Source organism: Coturnix japonica, chromosome 22 (assembly GCF_054131305.1).
Source record: "Coturnix japonica strain WE chromosome 22, WE-NBRP24, whole genome shotgun sequence".
In the NCBI taxonomy this organism is placed as follows: domain Eukaryota; kingdom Metazoa; phylum Chordata; class Aves; order Galliformes; family Phasianidae; genus Coturnix; species Coturnix japonica.
Window position 1 is genome coordinate 4608241 of NC_140684.1, and position 24777 is coordinate 4633017.

General features: G+C 41.5%; 1 protein-coding gene and 1 long non-coding RNA gene across 19 annotated transcripts; one reads left to right on the plus strand and one right to left on the minus strand.

Moving 5' to 3' along the window:
- Positions 1–18931, plus strand: LOC107322656 (uncharacterized). 8 transcript variants are annotated; one of them, XR_014936498.1, is made up of 5 exons: positions 10–131; positions 1081–1158; positions 3758–3854; positions 6975–7009; positions 18799–18931. It is a non-coding gene; the product is annotated as an uncharacterized LOC107322656 (long non-coding RNA). The 8 variants fall into 8 exon arrangements; XR_014936499.1 differs by lacking the exon at positions 18799–18931 and adding an exon at positions 10756–10886; XR_004309298.2 differs by lacking the exon at positions 18799–18931 and adding an exon at positions 7640–7934.
- On the minus strand, positions 8564–24725 carry RAD51C (RAD51 paralog C). Of its 11 annotated transcripts, XM_015880915.3 has the most exons (11): positions 24582–24725; positions 23629–23887; positions 23283–23449; positions 22608–22741; positions 19850–19981; positions 17546–17612; positions 15702–15792; positions 14306–14366; positions 12310–12370; positions 12151–12191; positions 8778–8875 (listed from the first exon to the last, which is right to left on the minus strand). In XM_015880915.3, exons 1-9 carry the CDS (start codon positions 24697–24699, stop codon positions 12317–12319), a joined length of 1083 nt encoding a protein of 360 aa, XP_015736401.2. In that variant the 5' UTR covers positions 24700–24725; the 3' UTR covers positions 8778–8875; positions 12151–12191; positions 12310–12316. The 11 variants fall into 11 exon arrangements, with proteins under 11 accessions (XP_015736398.2, XP_015736400.2, XP_085378190.1 ...); XM_015880912.3 differs by lacking the exon at positions 15702–15792 and having other exon boundaries at positions 8564–8875; XM_015880914.3 differs by lacking the exon at positions 12151–12191 and having other exon boundaries at positions 8564–8875.
- Between the last annotated feature and the right edge of the window lie 52 nt (positions 24726–24777).

The window sequence follows — 24777 nt, forward strand, 5'->3', positions numbered from 1 at the left end:
GGAGGAGGCGGGAAGGGAGGGGAGGGAGGGATGGGGGCGAGCAGACGGAGCGCGGCCGAGCCGATGTGATGAGTCACGCCAAGGCAGCCAGACGCGTAGGTTCCTCACAGGAACCCGGAGGAAACATGAGAGTGCGTTCCTTATTACCTAATCCCCGCCTCAGGATTTCCCTACGCTCATCGTTTCCGCAGCCGCTGTCGCCTACCGCGGGCCCTGATGGGACGGGGCGGGGGAGGGGAGCGGAGCGGAGCCCCTCAGGGCCGCCTTCCAGAGCGGGCTGTGCGAGCAGAGCCGAGTTTGTGAGGAAAAAGAGCGTTCAGTACGAGGAAAAACGGCCTTTCTGGAGGCCCTGGGGGGCTGAGGGACATCCCCGGGTCGGAGAGCGGCCGCCCCGCTGAGCTCCGCCTGAGGGGACGGCGGTGACGCGATCCGGGCGCTCTCACTCTCCGCTGCCGCTTGAGAAGCGCCGGCCGCTCGTGGAAGGTGTTTGTCGGCTTGTTGTTATTTAGTGCCGGCAGAAAGCTGTACAGAGCTGTGTAAATAGCAGAGCTGAGCAGCTCTGATGGTCGCGCGGTTGAAACAACACGCTCACGGGGGATTGGATGACAGCCCGAAAGTCTGTTGGGCCCTGAAATAATGGTCACTTGTAAAACTGTGCCCAACTGTGAACGGATCGGGGTGAGGGACCTGTTCTCCGCCTGGCAGGAGTTGCTGTGGTGCCCCTGTTCCGTGCTGGGCACGGTTACTTTAGAGCCGAACTGATTGTAGATTGTTTGCAGTGATTGCACGGACTGATCGCACTGCGATCTTGTGAATATGTAAAAGCCCCGAGAGTTAAAACTGCCACCGTCACAGTTGGTTTTTCCGCTGCCAAAAGCTCTTAACGCGGCAGCAAATGGCACGGCTGCTCCCCAAAGGATCTCGGAGTATGTTTGTCACTCTGCCAGTTACGTATTTTCAGTGTAGCGTTACTTTGAGGTCGAGCTGAGGGGTACAAATGATTGCAGCTCTTTCTGAAGAGGCAGCCCGTGGCTGCAGCTGATGACATCATTGCTTTCTTCTCTCTTTTTTTTCCTTTAGGTTTGTACTGCATCATCTATGAGTCACAGCCCTCAGGAGAATGAATGCGTTTCAGTGCGAGTATCCGAAATAACACTTGTAAGTTCATTATTAGGTGTTACTCAGTAGTAATTCGGAGGCACTTGGAGTTCCCAAGAAACTGTGATCTAAATGATCTTCAAGGAGTATGGTGTTAATTCCAAAATCTCTGGTTACAAGGATTTCCTAGGAAGCACAAGATGTATCTATAAGCTTCATGTTTTATGACAAAAAGCAATTAACCTACCCAAGAAAAGAATTTAAAAGCATTTCAGATAGTCTCCATTTCTTAATTGTGTATTTCTGAATTGTTTGAAACTCGAGAGTATCTGAGAGTAAATACCTACTCTGTTTCATGTTGAAATGTTAGTTACCAGATGTCCTTGATTCATCTTGGCAGTCCCATGTGCTTTTTGTCATTTGATTGCTGAGGACACTAATTAAAATGAAATAGAGTAGAACTTTGTACTCGGGATGCTTTGGCGAGTTTTAGCCTTGTGGTCACGTTAGTGTTGTTTTGATCTGGTATTCAGTCAAGAACTTATGGCCCTAAGCCATGCCCACATTTGTTTCTGGGAGGGGAGGTGAAAAACCATACTTATTAACCTGCAATGTGGAACATATGGTGACTGTGGGTGGTTGGGCTGAGTTAGGCAGCCAGGAACCTGCTCTCACTTTGCTGTGCAGAGACAGCAGGGTGGGCAATTGCCACAGAAGGTACCACAGTGCTCTGTCCAGAATAGGAAGCTCTATGTGCAACGTATTATCAAGTAAAGCTCTAATCGGTGAGAGGTGAGTTTGGTACTATTATAGAATGCTTTTAGTGTTTAGTAACTCTGGAAGCTAAAATTAGAATGCCTGCCTGCACTCTGGGTTGCTGGGTAGCAGCAGCATGAATGGTTCCTATGTGTTGAGGTCAGGTGAATGGAAGAAACTCACAATTCATAAAGTTTTGAGGCTGAAATAATTGGTTTACTACTGTCAAAAGAAGATAAGGCTCATACCTGACCTGAAAAGTTTCATCATGTCATGTTTTAAGAGGGTTTTATGGTCCTGTGTTAGAAAAAAAAGATTCTTTTATTTTAGTCTTGAAAACGTATCTTCCTCTTTCTCGTTATACTAGTAAGAAATAAGCAGGATTTAAGCAGGCCTCTGGGAGGTGACCTGAATAGTATGGAGTGCAAGGAGAAGTGCTTTTTAATTCTGTGTAACCTTTGGAAGTCATTCTTCTGCACTGACAAGTAGGGGAAAAAAAAGACGGGTTGTTAAAAAGCGTTTGACAATAATATTCCTATGTTGTATGTTCTGGTACTGTACAAAGGAGTATAATAGGAAAACCTAATGGTGAATAAATTGCAGTCAAAGGGGATCTCTTAAAAATGCAGGACTTCTGTAGTAAACCAGAGGTAATTTTAGAAGCTATGTTCTGTTTTCCTGGTCAGATAAAACCATGCATGTATTTCAAAGCCTTTGACTGCTCTCATTTTGAAGGCAATTCCACTGCTGGATTTCCTGCAGTGCTGTATATGGGATAATATATGAAATTATACTTGTAATATGCTGCTGAAAGAGCTTAAAATTCTGTGTATTCATATGATCAATATCTGTCACCTTGTGAATGTGAATACAAGTCTGCATTGTTGTTATAGCCCTTAAAACTCGATGTTATTATTGTTCAGCTTCACTAAAATAATTTCATTGTTTAAGAGTAAGAACAGTGAGAATTTAGAAGGAATACAGTGAGAAGGCTCGCGTTAACAAGCTTCATCAAACTCTAATTGATTTTCTTAGCTTCAGCCTTTGCTCCTTTGCAATTTGAAAAAGCACAGTATCTTCAGACACCACAATTGCACCGGAACCTTCATCATAGAATGACTTAACAGTTATAAATTAACAGTTATTCTATTCAGATGTTCTTATGAACCACAGTCTCTCTCCCTCTAATGGTTTTTGGGGCCAAGTCAGCTTTTTAAGTTTATTATTGATTGACTATTTTGAGATAACCACGTTTATTGCAAAATACAGGATTTCAGGCCTGAATCCCACTTCCAGCTATCATGGAAATTTCCAGTCCCATTCTAAAGGAAAATTCCATTTTCAGTATTCCACTCATACCCCTGCTTAGGAAAGGGGTTCCTAATGAGAAGTAGGATATTATTCTGTGCCTGTTTAGTTGGACTTGGAAATCTGTTGGAGAAAAATATGTGCGATAAAGAACCAATGAAAAGCTGGGCCCTTCACAGCGATGGGACGTGTCTGGAACACTCAGATCAGGCACAGCAAGATACAGCACAACATACCTTATTTCCCATTAACAAAGGTCATTTGTTACCTCATAAAATCTTTGACTGACTGATTGAAGTGTGCATGTAGATTAGTGCCCATGGATTTACCTCAGCAAAACACAGCTGACTACGTAACAATAATGTGGTCTGGATGTTGTCAAATCATGAGATATCTTGCAGGCAGGAGCACACCACAGTCCAATAACTTGTTAAGGTTGATCCACTTCAGCTATCAGTCACTCTTCATTATCATAATTTCCTTTTACTGCTAAATGGAGCTGAAGGGCGCAGACCTCCTGGATATCAGCAAACAACAGACTTCACTGACGTTGTTCCTGTGCCAGGCTCTTCCCCTATACTTTCCATTTTTGTAGCATACTTCATCTGCAGCTGACGTCCGACAGCACCATACTGTGTGAATGTGGCACTCCTGGAATGTCTAAGCCTGAAGCACACTTTTCTTCAGCAGAGGTAATAAAAAGACTGTATGGTACTTAAATCACATTTACACTCTGTTCTGGGGGTTTCACAGTGTGTGCATATTCTGCCCTTTCAGGATAGAGGTGAAGTTCAACCTAAAATGAAAACAAAGTGTAAGCCAGACTCGTTAAGGTGCCTAGTGGGATTTAAGGCTTACTTTAAATGACTTATCGACATCTTACTGTAGATTCAACTCTTGATTCCGTGATATCCTCCTCCTGTCGCAAGACTTTAAATTTTACAGTCACTTACTTAGAAATGCCTCTTAAAAAGTGGAAAGAACAGAAAGAATATCGTTGACTTACGTGAGTACCACCGACCACTACTACTACTGTGGTTCCAAGCATTATGTTTACAATATGCATGCTATAAAAGTATAGTTAAAAAAACAGGATTCACAGACTTGAAAATGGGTATGCTAATTTCCTTTGAACAACCTCAAATAATACGCTTCAGTGATAGGAGTTTGGATTAACTACACGAAATAAATGAATGAATGACTTTAAAGAGAGACATTTATGTATTGCCTCCCATAACATTTTATAGCCAAATGCACAGCAAGCCTGTATAGTGAGAAAAGGTGTGACAAATAATGTTCCAATCTCCTGCTGACTGTATAGGCATCATTTCTATGCTAAGGAGACAACTTGTTCTTCAGCCCAAAACGTTTTATTTTAGCAACATATGTAATAAAAACTGAATCACTAAGGAAATGTAGTTGTAACTACGTTGCTAAAAGTGCAGCGGTTCGCGCTAAATAAATTAGAGTATTAGAAGTACACAAGTTGTAAATTGGGAAGTCCAAAATAATGCCATGTGAGATACCACGCTGAGTGTGTATTCAAACAACGTGCCTGGAGGCTGTGAAAAAAACACCCACATCCAGTTAGAACCATTTAGTGTGGCCCAGAGAGTTTCTGCTTTTTGTTCCTATCTACGTTACTTGATATTTTATAATTCCAACACCATCCCTTCTCATCGTTTGAAAATGAAATCTAATGATTTTTTTATCCTGATGCTTCTCAAGCTCCATTTAAATCAGTGGCAAGTTTTTAATTGAAATAAATTAACATTACTAGCTGTAATTCTTGAAGTGTGACTTCAGTAAAATATGCATTTTTCAATGCATCCCTTTGGCATATAATCTAACTTTAAATGCTTATGTAGTGATTGAATGATTGCTTTTAATGCCATTTATTATTTCTGTAGATTGTTACAACTGCGTAGAGCTTATTAGCTCTAATAAATAGATTGGGCATACTGTACAAATACTCCTTGCTTGTAGGGAGCAAAATGGTAGCTTACAATTTAACAGTGGGTGCATTTATGGGTGAAATTCAGAACTGGGAAGTGAGCCAGTTCCCAGTGATTTCATTTTTCGGTATAGAGCATCAATGCAGAAATCTTTCCTTGCGAACGCAAGCCAGCTTTCCTGACCCTAATGGTCCAAAATCACTCTATGGCTGGGAGCCACAAGACATTGAGTGCGTAGCTTTGGGAGCCAGGGAGAGGGGAAGACCATGAGCAGGGAGCAGCTGGCACTGGTTCCCAGTCACAGGGAGGGCTGGTGCGGAGGAGGCCTGGGCAGGCTGCTTGGCAGCCCTGTGACACTGCCAAATTCTGCAGCCGGTGGCTCACATTCCCCTACCGTGGCACTTGGAATGGTTGGGAACCACAGGTTAACTTCTCTAGTTCTAGTACTGTGAAGAGAAGTACTATTTCCCTTATGTATTCTGTTGTAATATTTGTATTACTGCAACGTAAGCACTCTTTAATTTCCTTCTAGGAACTCCATCATAGGGCAAGAAAGCATCAAACCACAAGTTAAAATTAAGTCATATAAAATTAATATATGTTAAAACAATATAATATAACTTAATGTGCCTTTCTAAATCGTTATGATCCTGAACATGAGGCAGTCACTTCTGAGAAGCTGGAACACAGTTACTTGTCCTTCCAGCTCACGTATCTTTTCTTGTTCAGAAAAAGGGCGGACATGGAAAAGTAGGCAGTAAAGATTTCACCTTTGTCATTAGTTCATGAAATGCCTTTGAATAAATCTCACTCTTGAGTTTAGTCTCACTCAAAATGACTGAAGGAACAGTGACTGAAATTCAGCAGAAAAATAGATGTTTCTCTCCAAGCTGTATTTGCCATTTGGGTTAGCAGCTGAGCAACCATCCACATTAGTCAACTAGTTTGTAACTGACTTTAATGCAAGGCTGTTTGGCTGCGTAACTTGAACCTTGGCTACATCTTCTTATCTTCCATTAGGCTATTTCCTCGCCAGGTTTTCTTAATATTCTTCTACAAAGAAATTGGTTGGATTCTGAGTGTGGAAAAGGCACAGAACACATGAAATCAAGAAGAAATAAACTATTTTCCGTATCCAAACCAAAGAGTTTCAGAGCAGGATTCTGGGCTGGAGAAGAAGAATCTCCTAACCACAGTGTTTTCTTGTTGCCAGGCCTTGTGGTACATACTGTGTTCTTGTTGTGGTGACAGAGTAAGTTCCTGCACCACAAAGTAAATGTCAACCCTACCAAACTGAACAATATTAAACTCAGCATGATAGTTAAAGCTGCTGCTTTTCAGAACAGTGCAACTTTTGCAGCAAACCCGACGACCTATTTTAGTTTTGATTCATTGCCACGAAGTAACTAGCTAGAATCTTACTTCTTGTGCAGTCATAGGATTCTCTTCTGCTGCTCACTGTTGTGCACTGATGTTCTGAAATGCAGAATTCCAGGCAGATGTAAGAAAATACCAACTTGCCATGGAAGATTTATAGTAAGACAGTGGTCAAATTATTTCTTTATACGCAATTCTAAGCCTGGAACAGCTTCCTTCCTTCTCTCCAGCAGATGAGAACAAAATCTGGCTCATTTAATCTAATTTTGTCTCCGCCAACAGATCCTTCTCTCTAGTTCTGGTCTGCAGAGCTGATTTTTATTATAACTTCAATTAAAGTAAATATATAAATAAATCTCAGCCTAGACAGCTCCTAATATTTCTCTGGATGTTTCATAACTCCCTCCGTTAAGCAAATAACTACTATTTCTATTTATTTATTTTTAACAATGGCATCTATGGCATCTGGAATACTGGAAGATGTAACATTTGCTTGGACAAAAGGATCTGCCTTGGTATGTAACAGGATCAGCGTTCAGCTGGGGCTTCTGGCTGCTATTCCACTGCAAACAAAATAAAAAGAACAGTCGGATGAAATGAGTAGCATATTGGATACGTCCTCGCACATGGAAGTATATGCTGAGGATATTAAATCAAAACAATAAATTGACAGAAATGGATTTTTTCATAAATACCCAACAGATTAGGTAGCAGCCATCACCAGCAGCCAGCAGCGCTCCTTGAATATCGCTACGCCATTCGTAGTGCATGGTTTTCCTTGTGGCTACGTAGGCATGTGCACTGTGCTGGCTCCCCCTCCTGCGCTGCAATACGTAGGAAGCTATTATTCCCAAATGAAGCATTTGCTTGCTGACATCACATGCAGAAGGACCCTTTTGTCTGCCTGTGTCTCCTGCATTGAAATGTTTGCCTGAGTCACGCATCCCGCTGTCTTTCTTCCTCTCTGTCATGTTTGCTTGAGAGCTTCTCCCTGACTCATGCTTTTAAAATGTTGATACAGCCCAGTTTGCTGCATGGCAGCTGACTGCTTCTCCTTTTAATATTTTGTTATGTAAATCACATCTTAATACTATAATGAGCCAGAAATCACTGCCACTTATTTATTTATTTATTTCTTATTGCAGCTTTTGTGACTCAGCTTCTGCACCGAATTTTGTTTCAAGGCAAAGTCAGTTTAGCGTCACTAAATTAAAAATTAAAGATAGCGACTCCCACAACTTGAATTTTCCATTTACTCTTCTGGCTGAGTTTCCTCAGCTATAACAACATCAAACTGTGCCAGAAAGGGGGTCAGACGTGTGCATGTGTACCCACAAACACTTCCCACAACTGAAGAAATTACTATTTTGCACTATAGTCCCTTCCTTCTCGTCTAATAAAACTTATTATTTTTCTGTTAATAAAAAAGGACAAATCCCAGCTGTTTATTTTCAGTCGATAATCATTCATTTAGTTGAGATTCTGAAGCTGCTAATATACTGCTAGGAAGCCCAGGTCTCCTCTTTGTTAAATGAAAGCCACAAACAAAGCACGTTCCATTTACAGACTTTTCATTCTGGATGCTTTGGTAAAAGGAGGATATGGAAAGCTAAGGGCTGAACAGCAGTTTGGTTCAAGCTTGAGTAGTGATAGAACATTCTCACCAAAATAGAAACATAAAATTGCATTAAATCTTTTGTCCTTCCAATCGAGCCTTTTTGTCTCTGCTGTTATCAACACAAGATAAATGAGAAGTTCAAAACAGTGCTTGACTGCCCTTGATCAAGGACTTTGCAGCAGGTAAGGGCTAACGCCCCAATCTGGCATAGCATTAAAGTGTGCATTCATCTTCAAGCATCTCTCAGCAGCTCCACAGCTTTCTGCCCTGATTTGAGGCACCTGAGCAGATTGCTGCATGAAACCTTGTTAAAATTCAGATGCACACAGAAACAGATGACTGATCAAGAACGGTGTCATTAAACATACTGCACTGGATGCTCACATTTCCTGTTGTTTTTATTTTAACCCCAAGTAGTTGTATCCTTCATCTCAAAAAAGCTGAGGCCTCGTTATATAAAATAGATTTTATTATAAAAGTAAAATTATGCCATACACAAATAATTTTTCTGCCACAAAAAATTTCATATTATAGTTTTAACAATAAAATAAAGTCCAGAGTGGGAATTTAAAGAACCTCTCAGGCTGCCTCTGGCTGCATGTTCTCCACATGGATGTCCCCATTCAGCGCAGCTTTCTGGGATAGTTCTTTTGAATCACTATTATTTTTCCTCTTCTCTCCGTGGCCGTTTGCGAGGGTTCATTTCAATACCTTCTGCATTTTGGGTGACAGGTGGAGGCTGCACATCTCGGAAGCCCTGGGGCTGTAATATATAAGTAAAATCAGGTGATATTACTTCTATAGATATAGAGCATGAGTAACTCTAGCTCCCAAAAGATCTGAATGAGGCATGATGCTATCATTTATTTTAGATGAATAGATGAATGCTTCTAGATGAGGTTAAGCTCAGAACTGAAAGGTTTTCCACACACGTGGCCACTGGTTATTGTCTGCTTCCTTTCACCAACGAGGCTACCATTTCCATTTCACTATAACAACCCCATGACTATGTAGCAGTGCTCCTCTGCAAATTAACTTATGCTGCCTATTTAAATAAACTAAACGTCAAATCCTTCAGCCCGGATTCAAACCAAAGTCCTGCAGCAGCAAGGAGATGACCACTGGATTCACTGCCTCAGCCATTTTCAGAAACAACACTGAAAATCTTCAAAGAACTCTTTCTTTTTCATGCATCTATTTAACGAGCTGAAAACATTGAGGAGACAGTGTAAGAGAAGTGGATACTTGAATTGGCCTTTGCATTCAGCAGAGACAGTCCCAACATAGTGATTTATGGGACACAATGGGCCAAGTACTTTAACTGCCAAAACCTAAATGCAGAATTGAAAACTAGATGCTGCTACATAGTAGAGAGCTTAGGGTGATCTATTTTGCTTGGTACCACTGGTATTTTCTGTCACATTACCTCACAGTTTGATGATGTTAAAAGATTTTAAAAGATGGAAGATCTGAAACATCAGTTAGTTAAATGTCATCAGTTATTACGTAACACTGAGATGTTATGTGAAACCTTCAGCTGCCTTATCTCCAAATGCTGTGTAGGGAGCATTGCTGACAGCTCAGTGAAGGACTCACTGTACTGCAGACTTAAGAGAGGAAAAAGTGTTAATCAGAAATTGTCGTGAGGATCCTAAGTGCTCAGGTTGAGACAAGGCAGGGCTGAGCACACCTCAGGAAGGCTGACGCTTCAGCTTAGTGCAGTGTGAAAAATCAGGGCGAATTACCAGCAGATGTGTGACTTTTTCCAAATGCCACTATGTCCTGCACTGAGATGAATCCAAGGTAAAACCAATCAGAATGTTTTGCTTGTGTCTCATCTCTGTATTTCTATTTCTAAATGCCTCACCTCACGTAGCCTATGTTTTGAAAGGAACAAACAGCAAGAGGTGCCACAAGGGCAGAACCTGTGAGGTCCCTCTGCTATTTTAAGCAACTCAAGTGTTATTCTAAATAGCATAATGGGAAATCTTCAAGTTTAGTGTTTCACTGCTGCTTGCATCTAATCTCTGCTATTTCCCTTAGGCACAAAGGTGGATCAAAGCCAAGAATCCACTTAATCTAGCATGCTAGACTCTCAGTAAAAGCATTCCAGTGGCTATAAAGGCCAGAACATGATGAAGCAGGCTGCTTAGTATGGACATTTTTCATTTAGTTAAAGGCATGTATACAGCCTCTCTCCAGTGAGAAAGAAAACAAGAATTTTGTAGGTACATGCAAAGCTTGTTAACAGTTTTATATGGAGAAAACATGGCTAACAGAATTAAGGCTGGAGAAAAGCTCACTTGGACCTGCATAGCTGCACTCATCTTGGGTTGTTCTTCAGTGTTTCCTGCACCCACAGACTGCATCAAAACTGATGCCTTTATTACTTTGAGGACATTCTCATTGTTAGTCTGACAGACCCTCCAAAATTCAGGGAAATATGAACAATTCTTACTCAGAATACAAGTTCTGGATCCTTATTTTTCATCATCAAATAACCAGGTCATATTACCTGGGAAATTCAGATGAATCAGATGAGCCATTTACTCCCTTGTGCTTAAATCAATTTACATTTCTATACTCTGCTCTTAAGAATGAATCCTCACCAGCCTGTGAAAGAACTATTATTTCATTTGATAGGTGTTCCGTAGCTTCCACGCTTGCTCGGACTGGTGGCTGACCTACCAATGTGCTGGAAATGAAACAGCTGGAAAAGAACTGGAGCTTCAGGCACTTGGTCCCGTACTTCTCCACCAGTCTACAAGAACTGATCAGCCAGTTGTCAGAAGTACCAAACCATCTGATTTGCATTGAATTTAATAGCAGTTATAAGCCTAAGCATCTTGGATGTCTGTTTTTTAAACTGTCTGCTGGTTATACACGATATTCAGCATCATACTTGGAAGCACTGAACGCATATTTACATCTTCCAGTTTAACTACTGAGATGAGAATGAGAAATGATAACAGCAAACAATTACTATCAGACCTGCCTTTCATAACAGAAACAGGGATAATACATTTTTTTACTTCCAGAAACATCTGCTGAAGCAGCTCAACAGGATTAAGGGAAAAAACACAGGGATAATCTGAAGTTATAACTAATCTTTGATTAGGACACACTCTCAACTGTACTTCAAGACTGTGTACATTCACATGGGTGAAGACAGCATAGCTGTTCTGTAATATGTATAAAGCTGAAATGGCAATTAAACTAAGAGAATCCATCTGTTTGGCAGCTGCACAGAGAAGGCTGCGCAGCTGCATCACATGATCTAAACAACCTTGGGATGAGGTCCCATTTTCTTGTCCAATCTTTATAAAACTGACAAATAAATAAATAAAAATAGTAGGTCCATTTAGAAGTGGAAAAAAGAAAACCAACCCTTGATTTCTGCTCAATAGCTTGAGGGCCTCATTTTAGGGCAGCATTAAAATCTGCAGGAAATGCTATGGCAACGTGTTTCCATGAGGACACACAGCAAATAGTTATGGCATGTACCTATGTATCTGTCATTTGAAGACACAAGAGCTGAGTGCTTGTTTTTTAACAGCTTAAACAATATACATTCTTAATATGTATCTTAGCACTCAACAAAAGAAAACAATCACAGGATTTACCTAGGGCTGAATAAGGACTTCAGCTGGAATATCATCACACAGTAACAACAGAAGAAAATAATATATGCTTCTGTATATATGGCCTGGTCATAGGGTCAGCAGTAGGACAAGGCTACGAGAGACTTCTGTTACATCAGGCAATGTACTCAAAGCAGAGATCTCTAGAATGCTATGAATGATTCTGGTCACCCTTGTCCTAAAAATGACAAATTGGAACCGATGCAGTGAAGAGCCACTAGGGAAACAAACAACCTGACAACAGAAAGCAGCTTGGCTTCCTGAAGGAAGGCTTCGAGTACAAGATTCTCCTCTATACTTGCACTTAGGCCAAGAGTTAACATGAAGGGCAGATAAAATACACAGCAGTAGGACAAGCAGAAATGGGAACAGGTTGCCTGTAAATTTGATCATTAACCTGGAGACATCCTGGTATTCCTGGCTACCTTCAGGATGAAGCTGAAAGGCAACTTGAAGAAAGCAAACAGCATTCTCAGGTTTGCCTGTGTCTGACAATTTCTTTACTTCCAACACTTTGTTCCCATCTCTGTATCTCCATCCCAAAAGAAATACTAACTGTAATGTTATATGGTATGGTTGACTCCTTCTGACTCGGGGATTTGTACAATGTTGCCAACCTGGTTTAAAAAAAAAAGAAAGAAAGAAAGAAAGAAGATAATTATTGTCTGTTTAATCATAATCATAAGTAACCAAAAAACCAGACCTGAGTTTTCCCACCATTAATTGATAGGTGACCAGTGGAATTTTTGCATGTATTTTCACAGTGGTCGTGTAACCTCTGGATGCCAAAATCCCATCCCTGTGCGACCTGTCAGCTCAAATACAATTCAGACCTGCTACCAAAGAGCAATTAATTGGCCTTGTTTCATTACAGTTAATTCCTCACATTCTTGGAACAATATTAATTCTGAATTAATTTCAAATGCCACTTTCTTAAAATGCAAACAAAAACTGTTTAAAGCACAGTACTACTCCATAAGGCAACTGTTCTTTGCTTGGCCTCTCAACGCTGGGAGATACCCTCAAGAATTCAAAAGCTTCCAGGGAGTGTTTTTTCCGAGGTGTTTCATAGCCTGGCAATATAACCCAGCAGATGCAGAACGAGAACAAAATGTTCTATTTCTAAGCCTGACCTTGCCAGCAACATACAGCATAACCTGGAGTAAATAGCTTTTCTTCTATTTCTTTAACATTTCCTTGACTTCATGTATTTGGAGTCTAAGCAATGCATCTTGACTTGAGCTTATGCAGCACGCAGCCCAACAGGTACTTGCATAATACAGAGAGAAGATTGCAAAATACCTCAATAGCAAGAGATTTTCCAACCATTTCTAAGGCTGTTAGTTTGCACCGCGTCCACCTGCACAAAACTACTCCAATGCAAAGCCAATACAGAAAGTGTTCTCTCTGTACCAGGACAGCCTGCCAAGGATCCTGTTAATTATTTTTGTTTTTTTCTTTTGTTCCTCCCTGAGGTGCCATTCTATTAGAGAGCACGTAATTACAGCCTGAGGAACACTGCCACTTCCTATTAGCTACACAGGGAATTCCTCAGAACATCTAAGTGGTGGGTTGTACTTTGCAGAACAGCCTAAATCCGAAGCTGCAGAAGCCACGCTTTTACAAGCACTCAGCTGGAGCTCTGCCGCAGAACTCTGACTCAAAAGGATCTTTCCTCACTGCACTGAGAACCCTTGTAATTAAGCTCTGACATTTCCAGTAGCAAAGAAAAGAGACTGGTATCATATTTAGTCAAAGCGCAGTAAAAAAAGACAAATGGATTCTCAAATGGTCATCTTTGCACCTCAGTAACCTAATATAAAAACAAGAATCACCACAACAGACGATAAGACCCAAGTAGCTTATGTTACAAATGCAGCAGAATCTACCTACTCCTGCTTTTTACAGACCTATCACTGTAATCCAAAGTGCTATGCTTCGGCAGGCCTTGCTCCATATTAGCCGCATATTTACAGCAGTAAATTAAACATGTCTGCCTGTCTCAGGTTTTATTTCTGGAGCCTACACCTCCAAAACCACTGGCTGTGTTGAGAAGGAAAGAAAAGAAAGCTCTTCGCTTCTGATATACAAAATTAACTTTTCTTAGTTCTGTAATCATCATCATGTTGATGCAATTTCTCCCTTATAAAGACTGTTCGCTAATCAGTGTTAATTCAATTCTAAACCAAACAGCCAGCTGTAATGGTGCTGCATTGCCTTCACCCTTGGAATTCTTAGAATTTAAAAAAACAAAATTCCACAAGAAAGTGTCACTGCCCTTCAAGTTCAACAAGCAGAACCGTGCACTACAACATTCCAGCAACATTTTTGCTCACTGTTTGCAAAAGGATTAAGAAATCAAACAAAGGCTTCATAGGTCCCAAGTTGTAGCGTTGTGATATAACGCAAGATGAACCCAAATGACCAAGAAATAGAAATAAGCTTGTAATAATACCCTGCTTGGCCATAAAAGCCTATTTGAAAAAGATTCTCCAGTGTCACACTTGTCAGTCCTACTGCGTTACCTTTACTGGCCTATACTCCTCACTCACCTCTGAGTGTTGTCCCAGTGAAAGATTAAACGCACGGTAGCAGCATGTCCCCAACTTTCTCCTGCATAACAGAAATGACAGGCCCTTTTATTCATCTCCTTTAACAAATGGCAGCTTCATAAATTGAACCAAAATTAAACCAGTCTTCAAAAAATAAAACAAAAAACCAACAACAAAAAAAAAACATGATTAAACACATGCATCTTTCTTGCAGTAACAACTCTCATCCTTTTCATACATACACGGATTTCACATTTAATTCATCACATCGACCAAAACAATGAATAATCTCTGTGTTTTACAGAAAGCTTGATGCAGTGCCTTAGTATCTGTAAAAGAAATGTATGTGTGCCTAATAAAGGACAGGTACTAGATGAAGCCTGGAAACAGGCACTGTGAAGAAAAGATCTTCCTTATTGCCGTAAAGAAGTCCAGGGAGTATGTCTAAATCTTACTTCAAAATCGTGGCATTCTGTCTCTCAAGCGTAATTATGAGCAAACATTGCTCCCTTTGGGATACATGCTTTGGGAGAAAGTCAACGATTATCAAAGTATTAAGGGCCCCTGAAGCAGTCTTGTACTTCTGACAGAAGAATGCAAACGAACACAATCATAAGTGAATGGAAAAGAAAACAGAGGAACACTTGGAATGGTGCTGTATTTCATGGGAAATGGTCCTACGGGTTCAGCTCACACCTGGCAAGCTCAGACAATTTACAGACAGATTTATTGGGTGTTTTTCTCTGTTTATCCCATGAGACATTCAGCAGTGTGAAGATGGATTAGATTTTATAAGAGTCGTTTGGGTCAAGTGCTGCAAGCCTGCACACAGCTCTAGCTTCTAAATCACTTATTTGCTGGATCTCCATCACGTCAACAGGCCCAGATGCCCTGTGTGCTCTGCTATTCGTTACTGCACGGAGAAGAAAAAACACGATTCAATGATAGGGAAGACCTGGACCCTCTAGGCATCTTGCCAGACTCTGTTCCATTATATTGAAATTGAGATTAGAGATTTTGGTTATCAGATACGGTTCTGAGTCAGAGATCAAAACACGTTTTACAATGGGTATAAATTCCACACCAGCATGTTTCCAACTATATTGAATATGGGAGAAAAAACGCTACTGTAAAATGAGACATTTCTGAGTTAAAACTGCTTGCAGATTAATACTTGACCTCTTTTCTAAATATATCAAGCAGAAATGTCTAGGAACAGCCAGCTTAGCTATCACTAGTGAGAAAGAGCTGCCCTCCATAAGGCTTTGACTTAATACCTTGCAGCATCTGTGCTTTTTTTCCCCATCATAATTAAGAACTTCCCTTCTGCTAGGAAGATGAGTAAGAGTTTAGAGATTAATGTTCTTGTAAAATCTTAGAAATTTCCAAAGCTTACCAGTCAATGAGGGGGAAAAAATACGCAGGGGAGGCAATAGGATTGGTTTTACTTGGGGTTTGGCTCCTGACCCATCCCTTAACAGCTTTGGCTAAAAGGAACCATAGAAAAAGTATGAGGATCTTCAGCCTTTATGATGAGGTTTTTAAAGCAGCCTCCCTTAAGAATGGGTCATAAAAACCATCCTGTAATCCATCAGCTCAACGCTTGCACTTGAGTCTTTGGAATAAATTCACATCCAAGAGAAAACAGCTTTGGACCACTCCAAAGTACTCAATGTGAGATACTGCTGTTTAGGATGAGCCAAATACCTCCTCGCCTGAATCTTTTACCAGCTACTACAAACCCTTAATTTTGTAAGAGCACATCCTATTTAGTTTAGCTACACCGTGTGGTTATGCATATTCTGGTGAGAGTCACCGTCAGTTTATGGTCAATAGGAAGTTATGTCAAATTACACGTTTGCAAAAATAAAAACATGCAACAGACAATACCTGATGTCTTTCAGTTACAGCCTACACTGAATCCTTTCACACTCCTTACTGCCCCTATGACTTAAACACAACAGATCTCAAACACTGCTCGTTATTCAGCTTTAGTTTAGCTTATAGCCAGAAAGGCTGCCAAAAATAACTAATACTTCAGAGAGCAAGAGGCAAAAACGACAAAAAGGGTCAGGTACTGAAAGCTGGTTCTTTATCTGCATGCACAGCTCAAAGTTCCACATTCTCCAAGGAGATGATCTGTATTTGTTCATCTTATCTTACATCTGTGCCAAATGGTTCAATGCCTGTACAGACACTGAAAACGACTCTGCTTTTGTTCCATCTCCTTTCTCTCCTTCCTCTCCAGAACAAGGGGTTCATTACTTAGTTCACAGAAACTGAAGCAGTGGACAGATAATTTGTGCCCTTTGACTGCATCACAAAATAATGTCGTTACAACCTGTAAGAAGGAAAAGCTCAGCATTTAACTCCTAATTTGTCTAGATCTTTACTTCAGAAGAACTGTTCTATTTTCCCCTGTGACCACAGCAGAAGACTGAGGTGTGAGATACTCTGCTCATTATAGGACAAAATAGTCTGTAAAAAGAGCACTTAAATTCACTATGGGCAGGCTGCAGTTGAGGATCCCACACCGAACTTTCCTCTGTATCTTAACTGCAGAGGTTAACGGGTAGATCATTCCAGCTGTGCACCAAATATAAAACACTTTTGCAAGCAATAAATGGAAATATGTTCAAGCTAATGGCAAAATAAGCAATTTAAAATGCATTGGAGAGGCAGTGGATGATTCTCAGGATAACTGCAGTTTACTTTGACATGTATGACCACTAAGCTGTGGACATGTGTTCTTCTGTTATTGTTTAACTTATTCATCACAGTCGTCCTGGTAGAAGTTTAAAGCCCCTACCTCCATTCCTACATTCTTTGTATGATCCATCACCAGCAAGTTTCATCTCAATGACGTCATCTACCAGCAGCTTACTTATTATTTAAACAGTTGAAGCTCACCTGGCCCACTTGTGGCAGAAATGGTTTGGGATGCAATCAAACAAACAGCTCAGCCAGCACAAAGGATGTGGCAGCAACCTCCAGCAGGGCTGGTGGCCTCCTTAGCTGACACTGCTGCAGCTGGAATACCTCCACAGCATACGAGCCCCAGGGGAAAGCTGCAACACATTTGCTGCAGGTCTAAATCTAGCTACTATTCTTAGTAGCACGTGCTTCTCTTTAGAGTGTGATACTGTCTTCTTAAAGAATACTGAGAGATCTAAGAGTTTACAAGTAAACTTTTTGTTCCTGATGCCAAAAGTCACACACAATGCAAAACTCAACACCTACCTAACGCAGGCACCAACGTGGACTGGTTTTGTCCAAACCTTGTCGTCATTTGGTTTGTCAGAACAACCTGAAAGAGGAAACAAACAAACAACATTTCCAGAAAGCAAACACAGCACTGGGAGGGAAGGCTGCCACTTCTCAGAAGTTTTTATCAATCAAGTAGTTACTTGAGCAAAACTCTTGCCAATTGAAATGAAGCATTTGTGTTAACAAGAAAATATAAGGCTGCCTCATCTGCTCCTCAAGAGCCAAAACAAAATAAGAAAGCTCTGTAAGATATATTTTCAGTTTGCACGAAAGGAGCACATATTGCTTTCAGGGTTAAACAAAAATAAAAACAAAATCAACTCCCCCTTTCCAAGGGACATAACTTGTATCTTCCGTTGTATTTGTACTGAATGCCATTTGGATCTGCGTTTAGATGCACATGTCTTGTCCTAACCCTTTATAAAGTGATAACAGTTCAGTCACTGTGGTTTAAATGACCTTGATGCTGCACAAAGCGTGTATAAACCTAGTGATTAACAGAATTTCTGCACCTTATAGTCTAAAAATGCACAAGAGAGTACAATACAAAGCAGGATGGAAGTGAACAGACAGAGCGGGGGAGTGTTTTCGCAGCACAAATCACTCGTAGGAGGTTCACAGACAGTCTAGGTTAGATCTCTGGTAGAAATGAGGGTGGGTGAGACAGAAAAGAGCCAGGAATATTAATTGCAAAGTTCATTAAAAATGAAAAATAATAAAAATTGGTATCTATCTTAAACTCTAGGGATTCTCACTGTTTGATATGCTTGTATGATTCTTCCTCGAACAGTCAAAAAACAGCACTGAGCACACAGGGCACATGCCAAAATGTTTATATAGCTGAAAGCCCAGAGACATACACTGCACATCTGAGAGAGGTTCCTCGTCCTGAACAGATGATAGCAATTCCACCAAGTCTCCCATCTCACTGCTGGAGAAGGGTTGTTCTGGGCATTCCAGCACAGCCCACTGAGTTCAGCTTTAGAAACTACAGAAACCCACTTGGTGCCATATCAGAGCACTTACGCTGCCCAGCTTTGCTTCCAGTTAAACAATTTCTGGCATGCCAGCTGAATTGAATTCCACATAGCTTGCAAACAGTCTAACTCAAATACTAACAAGAAGGTCACTGAACTAAACCATTTCTGAAGCCCTGTGATTGATCACTTCTTTATCAAGTGTTTATTTAGCTACTGTTTGTGCTAAACTGCTCACTTGTTCAACAGAAAATTTATGTTTCCCTTGAACAAAGAAGAAAAAAGGCTACACAATGACAACCACTCCCTTTCAAGGTCACCAGGTACCCAATTTATGAGTGAAAGCACTCAAAACAAGAGGCTGTGCAAGCGAAGCTGTCACGTAACATTTGTCTCCCTTGGTGCCCACACCAAAAGGAGGAACCTTCGTAATTCACATCATGGAGGAGAGGGGGAACACTTCCAGCAGTAAGCACAATCACTGAACCAAAGCAGAACGTGGAGCTCCTTCTCTTCCTGCAGCTAATAGAGGATGCACAAGGGAAGGCTTATTTTTAGCAATTATGAACAAAAGCAAATTGAAAGAGAGAGTTGTGGGCGACAAGGAAGCAAATCACCTGGAAACAGCTACAGGAGCAAGCACCATTTTGAGACTGTGTAAGCTCTAATTCCTGAACAATGCTTTCCTGTACTTCAAAAGACTTGTCAAAACAACCCCTGGAACAGATGCAGCTTCTGAGTGCCATCTGCTGGCTACCTGGCTGCACCTTGGTGGGCCAAGCACAAATGGTATGGCAACAATGCCCAGGAAGGAAGCAGTGGGTTTCCATGGGTGCCAAAACAGCAAAGCAAACTCCAGCAGATTGTTTTTCCTTCCTAAGAACAGATCTTCCACTAAGAAAGTTTATTTTTAAACTAACGGTAGTTGTAACGGCTAAATATTCCAATGTATTTCATTGTGTGTGCTTCACAGGTAGAAAATAGTAAAGAAGCATTCTATTTCCAACCATGTCCTGAAAGAAGACTATATGAAACCATGAAAAAAATGATTTAAAATTCCCAGGATGCTTTTTATTCATTTTTTACTTATTCTGGCAAGACCACAATTTTTCTATCTATCCAGTTTTGCCTGTGCTATCTATCTATACTCCCAATCAAACTGACAAACATTATAGTAAAGGCCATCCCTTCAGCTTTAATTTGCTGTCTGTAGACCATTACAGATCACAGTGGCTTCATTTTTTGTTATGCATTTATTCCAAAGTAACTCTTCTATAATGCAACCCTGTCCCAGACCTACCGCTGATTTATGATCATTTGCTATGATGATCAGCTGCTGTGCCAGACCATTCAGAAGTCGTGTTCGAAGTGAGAGGTCCTCGAAGTCATGGCGAAAGGGAAATGCAATTCCATCAATTACCACCAGTCGGACCTAAACACGGAATAAAAGGAAAAAAAACAACCATTACTTTCCTGTGAACTGATAATAAAGAGCTGTAAGATTCCTTCTTAAGAGCTTCAGAATGTTTAATATAAGGTAATATGTTATTTGATGCTCTGATGTGTGTGGCAACATAACACTTACTGTTACTGGAGACAAACAGCAGCACACGAAACAGTGCAGGGTAAAGAGCCATAAGCTCCAAGCACACCGGGTAAGTGCAGTACTGCATTATGCAGACACAAGCAACAAAATGTTGCTCTAAGCCTCTCCATTATTTAACTCAGAACAGAGCTGCTGTTCCAACTCTTTCCAGTTTCAAATCTCATTCACTTAAAGCTCACTTATCTCTGGTGCAGAATACAAAATGACAAAGCTGGACTTAAGGCCTTGAAGAAAAGCTGTAGAGAAAAATCAGATTACTTTTGCCAGCTCTCCACGAATACTATTTAATTTTACCTTCTCCCTTAAAAAAACAAAGCCCAAACCATAGCTAGAAAACATGCTGTTTGCAGTCATTGTTAAGATCATCAGATTCTATGGGTCCCGTCTGTTTTGGAAACATGCATTTTAACAGATGCCTTAAGATACTGCAGATGCTGTGTAATGGAGCTGAGTATCTGCCTTGCCCGGAGATGTTTGCTGTGCTGAATTATTGCTTTTGTAGTAATCGTTAGTTGAAGGTAGAATAAAACGCTGCTGCAGGCTCATCACACTCGAGACACCACACAAACATTAGTCTGGGATTTTGATTTATACTAACTTCATCTGTTGTAGCTGTTCTGATGACCCAAATTTGTCTGAGATACAGAAGGGAGATGGATTGCTTCAGCATTCACATGTTGTCTCTAAAATCCTGAATATCTGCAAGTTCTTGCATTAACGTACAAGACAAGCTGGAAACAAGAACATTCTGATTTTCTGTATTATTGATTTCACTTGTTACTGGAAAAGTAGCTTTGTGGCTGGAACATACAAGCCTGCAACAAATATCACACTGTGAAATGGTCCTGAGGCTCCAACTGAAAAAAGAACCAACAAAAAACCAAAGAACACGGAGCAGTTGGAACTCAACTATGACCTTCTGCTGATCGATTTTGTCTCCTTTACTGCAAATTCATTTCTAGGAACCTGTTCATCTTCCTCTGCTGTAATTTTTTGACTGGAAAAAAACCAATCAGTTTAACAATCTGAGCATGACTCAAATGAGAATGGAATGTTTACATAGTTCAATTGCTTGCCTATCAGATTAATGTGCTGAGGTAAAATGTAATTTGGTTTACTTTCTCCTGGTTGCGTTTGCTACAAAATAGCAAATAATATGGCCTACTTTTTGAATGCCTTAGATCTACTTGAGAAAGCTTGATAACACACGCCTGTCACATCATGTTGTCTTAATGACCTAATGAATTCTGTTTATTATGACAATGACATTTTCTAACTTATTTTTTCATATTATTGGTGTTTCTCATACCAACAAGATCTCAAAGTAATGAATGTAAGGGAGAGACAATGGGTAACAACTACATCTCCTCTCCTTGGAGGTTTTCCAGTAGCTCCAATTGCAGCTCCAGATCTACAGAGGGATCACACTAATTTTAATGAGATCTGGTTTTCAGTGAGCAATCTGTCAAGTCACTCATAGCCTGTCCAAGGAATCACCAGAAGGTCTTATGGTTTTCCTGCAACCTTCAGTATTTCAGGCTCCAGGCCAAGCATTGATAATCAGCACAGATGGCACCAAAGAACTGCAGCCCAGTATAACTGCACTAATGAAGCCATGTACTTTCCACAAGAGCAAACACAACAGGGCACCGTTAGTAACTGGCAGAGAAAGGGAAATACCAGACTATACTAAGCAAAAGTAAGACTCCCATCTGTGCTTTCAAGATCATAACAGCTTCCAAAAATGGAAATGAGATGCAAAAACCAATTTAACTAAACAACACTGATCTGTGCTCTGATGCAATGAGGCAGCCATTTTATTCCCCCAAATCCTGCTAGGGAGTGATCTGCTATATAGAGATCTGCTGTGTAGAATCTAGAAATCTGGAAAGGAGGTGGAGAAAATCTGCCTTGCTTTAACATTCCACTAAGAATGAGATACTAGGCAACTTTTTGGCTGTAGTCCACCCAAGAGTTAAGCTGCAGGCTTTCGTTGCTTGTAGCAACAGAAGATGTACTGGAAAGAAATCAGTCACTTTCTGGATGCCAAGATATGCAGGGTGCATTTGGTTCTGTGTGATCTTCTGGGAAGGAAAAACTGGCACCAGGTCATTGTGATCCCCTGCACAGTGGCCACACACACACAGCTCAGCCTCCTGTAGAGAAGCTTTGTGCTGATTTATAACTTATTGATTGAAGAAATATAACCTCTGTGGCAACACAGAACCAGTACCTTCGCCTGAAAGTTGAGATTCAGGATGGTGGCAGCATTGGCAACCAAAGTTAATTACTCTCAAGAGTCACTGGGACCAGAACAGAAAGCAAACTTTATGTTTGTACTCTGGCATCAACCAATACATTATTGCCAAGCTGATGAAGTACCAATGAGTTACTCTTATCTTCATGTAACTCCATGATAACCCTCATCTTTAAGTTCCGCAGTAATTCTTACCTTTGAGTGCTCTGAAAGAAAGTCTGGGAGGAGATAGACCTGTGCTAGAAGCTCTATGTAGTCACGGCAACGGAAGTAATATATGTGAGAAAGGATACTTTCAAGAGAAAAAGTCTCCAAAGCTTTTAGATGATCTGAGAATAAACAGATGAATATCCAAGTCAAACATCTGTAGGTACCATCATACCACTACCCTTATTATGCTACCATTCCATGCAACAATAGCAGCAAACCTCCCAGAAACACTGTTAAGATAAAGCAGCGAAGGTAAAGAGTGTGGGAAACATATCTTCCATCTGGTCTGAAAGTCAGGAAGGCAGCGAGCAGATGCTCTCCCAGCATTAGCACACACACATGCTGGAGCCTCCAAGGGAGCGCTCAAGAAATGAAAAATTAACTTGTGAAAAAGGAACTCTTCCAATCACTTTCAAACCAGAACAGCACAATGAAACGCCACACAGAAAAAAATAGTTACCCTTAGATGAGATCAGCTCAGTGTGCAGTACGGCTCTACAGTCACACTGACGCAGTTCTGGGTATGATACATAGAGATGAAAGTAAAAGGCTGGCAGCAAGAACTGCTTAAGCAAGCACTGCTGCTGAAACCCTTCAACTGCAACAATTCTCTCTTTGGAAGCAGCCCACTGGACAGAAAGAAGTGATTTAGCAACATACCTTCTTCTTGATGAGCTTCAGCTATAAGCTGGCAATGCCGTACACAGGCAGCTGCGATATCCGCTGCTCTGTCTACCATAAAACTGCCTTCGGTGTCAATGAACACTGCTTCCCCAGCTACACCCCCAAAGCATTCCGGGATCTGGACATCCACTGCCAACTGCATACTGTCATAGGAAACAAAGGCAAAACGCTAAATAAATACCTTACAAATCTCCCCCCTTCAAACTAGTTACGTTTCTGCTACAGAATAGGGCCACGATAACAAGACAAACTCTCACCATACTCAAATTCAACACTGAAAAGCGATACTTGGTTGCACACAAGTAATCTAAGAAAGAAATACCAGAGCTGTGTTTTCCCCACACCGGGTGCTCCGCAGACCTCAGTTATTTTTGTCAGCTGCACGCCACCTCCCAGCATGTTGTCCAGCGCCGAGCAGAAGGTGATGATGAAGCCCTGAGCCTGTTCCTCTTCCAGAAGTTCCAGAGCTGTGCACATCCTGCTGCTGCCTGACCCCCCTGATGTCTTTGCAGCATCACCAGCACATTCCTGCCTGACAACCTGTAACGCCTCCAGCGCCTCTTCTTTGGAGATCCCAATTTCTACAAGAGACAACACCACAAAATGTTACTTGGTTTTTACAAGGCGTTTATTGAAACACAAACAGCAAACACAGCTTGTTTGGCAGGACCTGGTACTTCTGCTGTGTGACACAGTGCTATGAATCTTTTTAGTATAAAGTGCCAACACATGCAGAACTAACCATCCGATCTGCACTACTTGGAGCAGGGATGCACTGAGACATGAGCAATCTGCAAATGGATGCTAAAGCGGCCCTTCAGGGAGAGCAATTCACCTGTTCACTGAGTGACGTTGGATTAACCTCGTCTGAAGCAAGAAAGTCCCTGGGAGAAGCTGGGCTGCAGGTTGGGAGGATCAATGTGAGCAGCACAGGGCTGAGCACAGCACACAGCTCCACCCTGCAACACAGCAACGCCTGCTCCTACCTTCATATACTTATAATGTATAAGCGGACAGAACAGACTGATGGCCACACTCCTGAAAAGCAGCTCCTATAACCTCCCATATGTTCATTCAGTGCAACGTGTGCAGCTTATCGCTCAGCACACGTACAACCAATAACCATCTCACTGCCGGAGGTGCCCCATGCCCCGGGGCAGCTCTCAGAGCACGAACCCCATGACGGATAACACGCTGAAGCTGCTTAAGGCGCATTAAGGCCCGAATCCCGCACAGCTCCGCTTCCAGCCGGGCACAGCCCGCCCCGCTCGGTACCTTTGCTCAGCCCGCACGGGCCGGTGTCCAGCAGCTCCTGCGCTGTTTGAAACCCGGCGGCCAAGAGGCGGGTGCGGAGCGCGGGGCTGAGCGGCAGAGTGCCAACATCGCGCTGCATCCCGCACACACACACACGGCGCTGACGGAGCGCCCCGTGCGCATGCGCGGTGTGTGTGTGTATGGGGGGGTGAGGGAA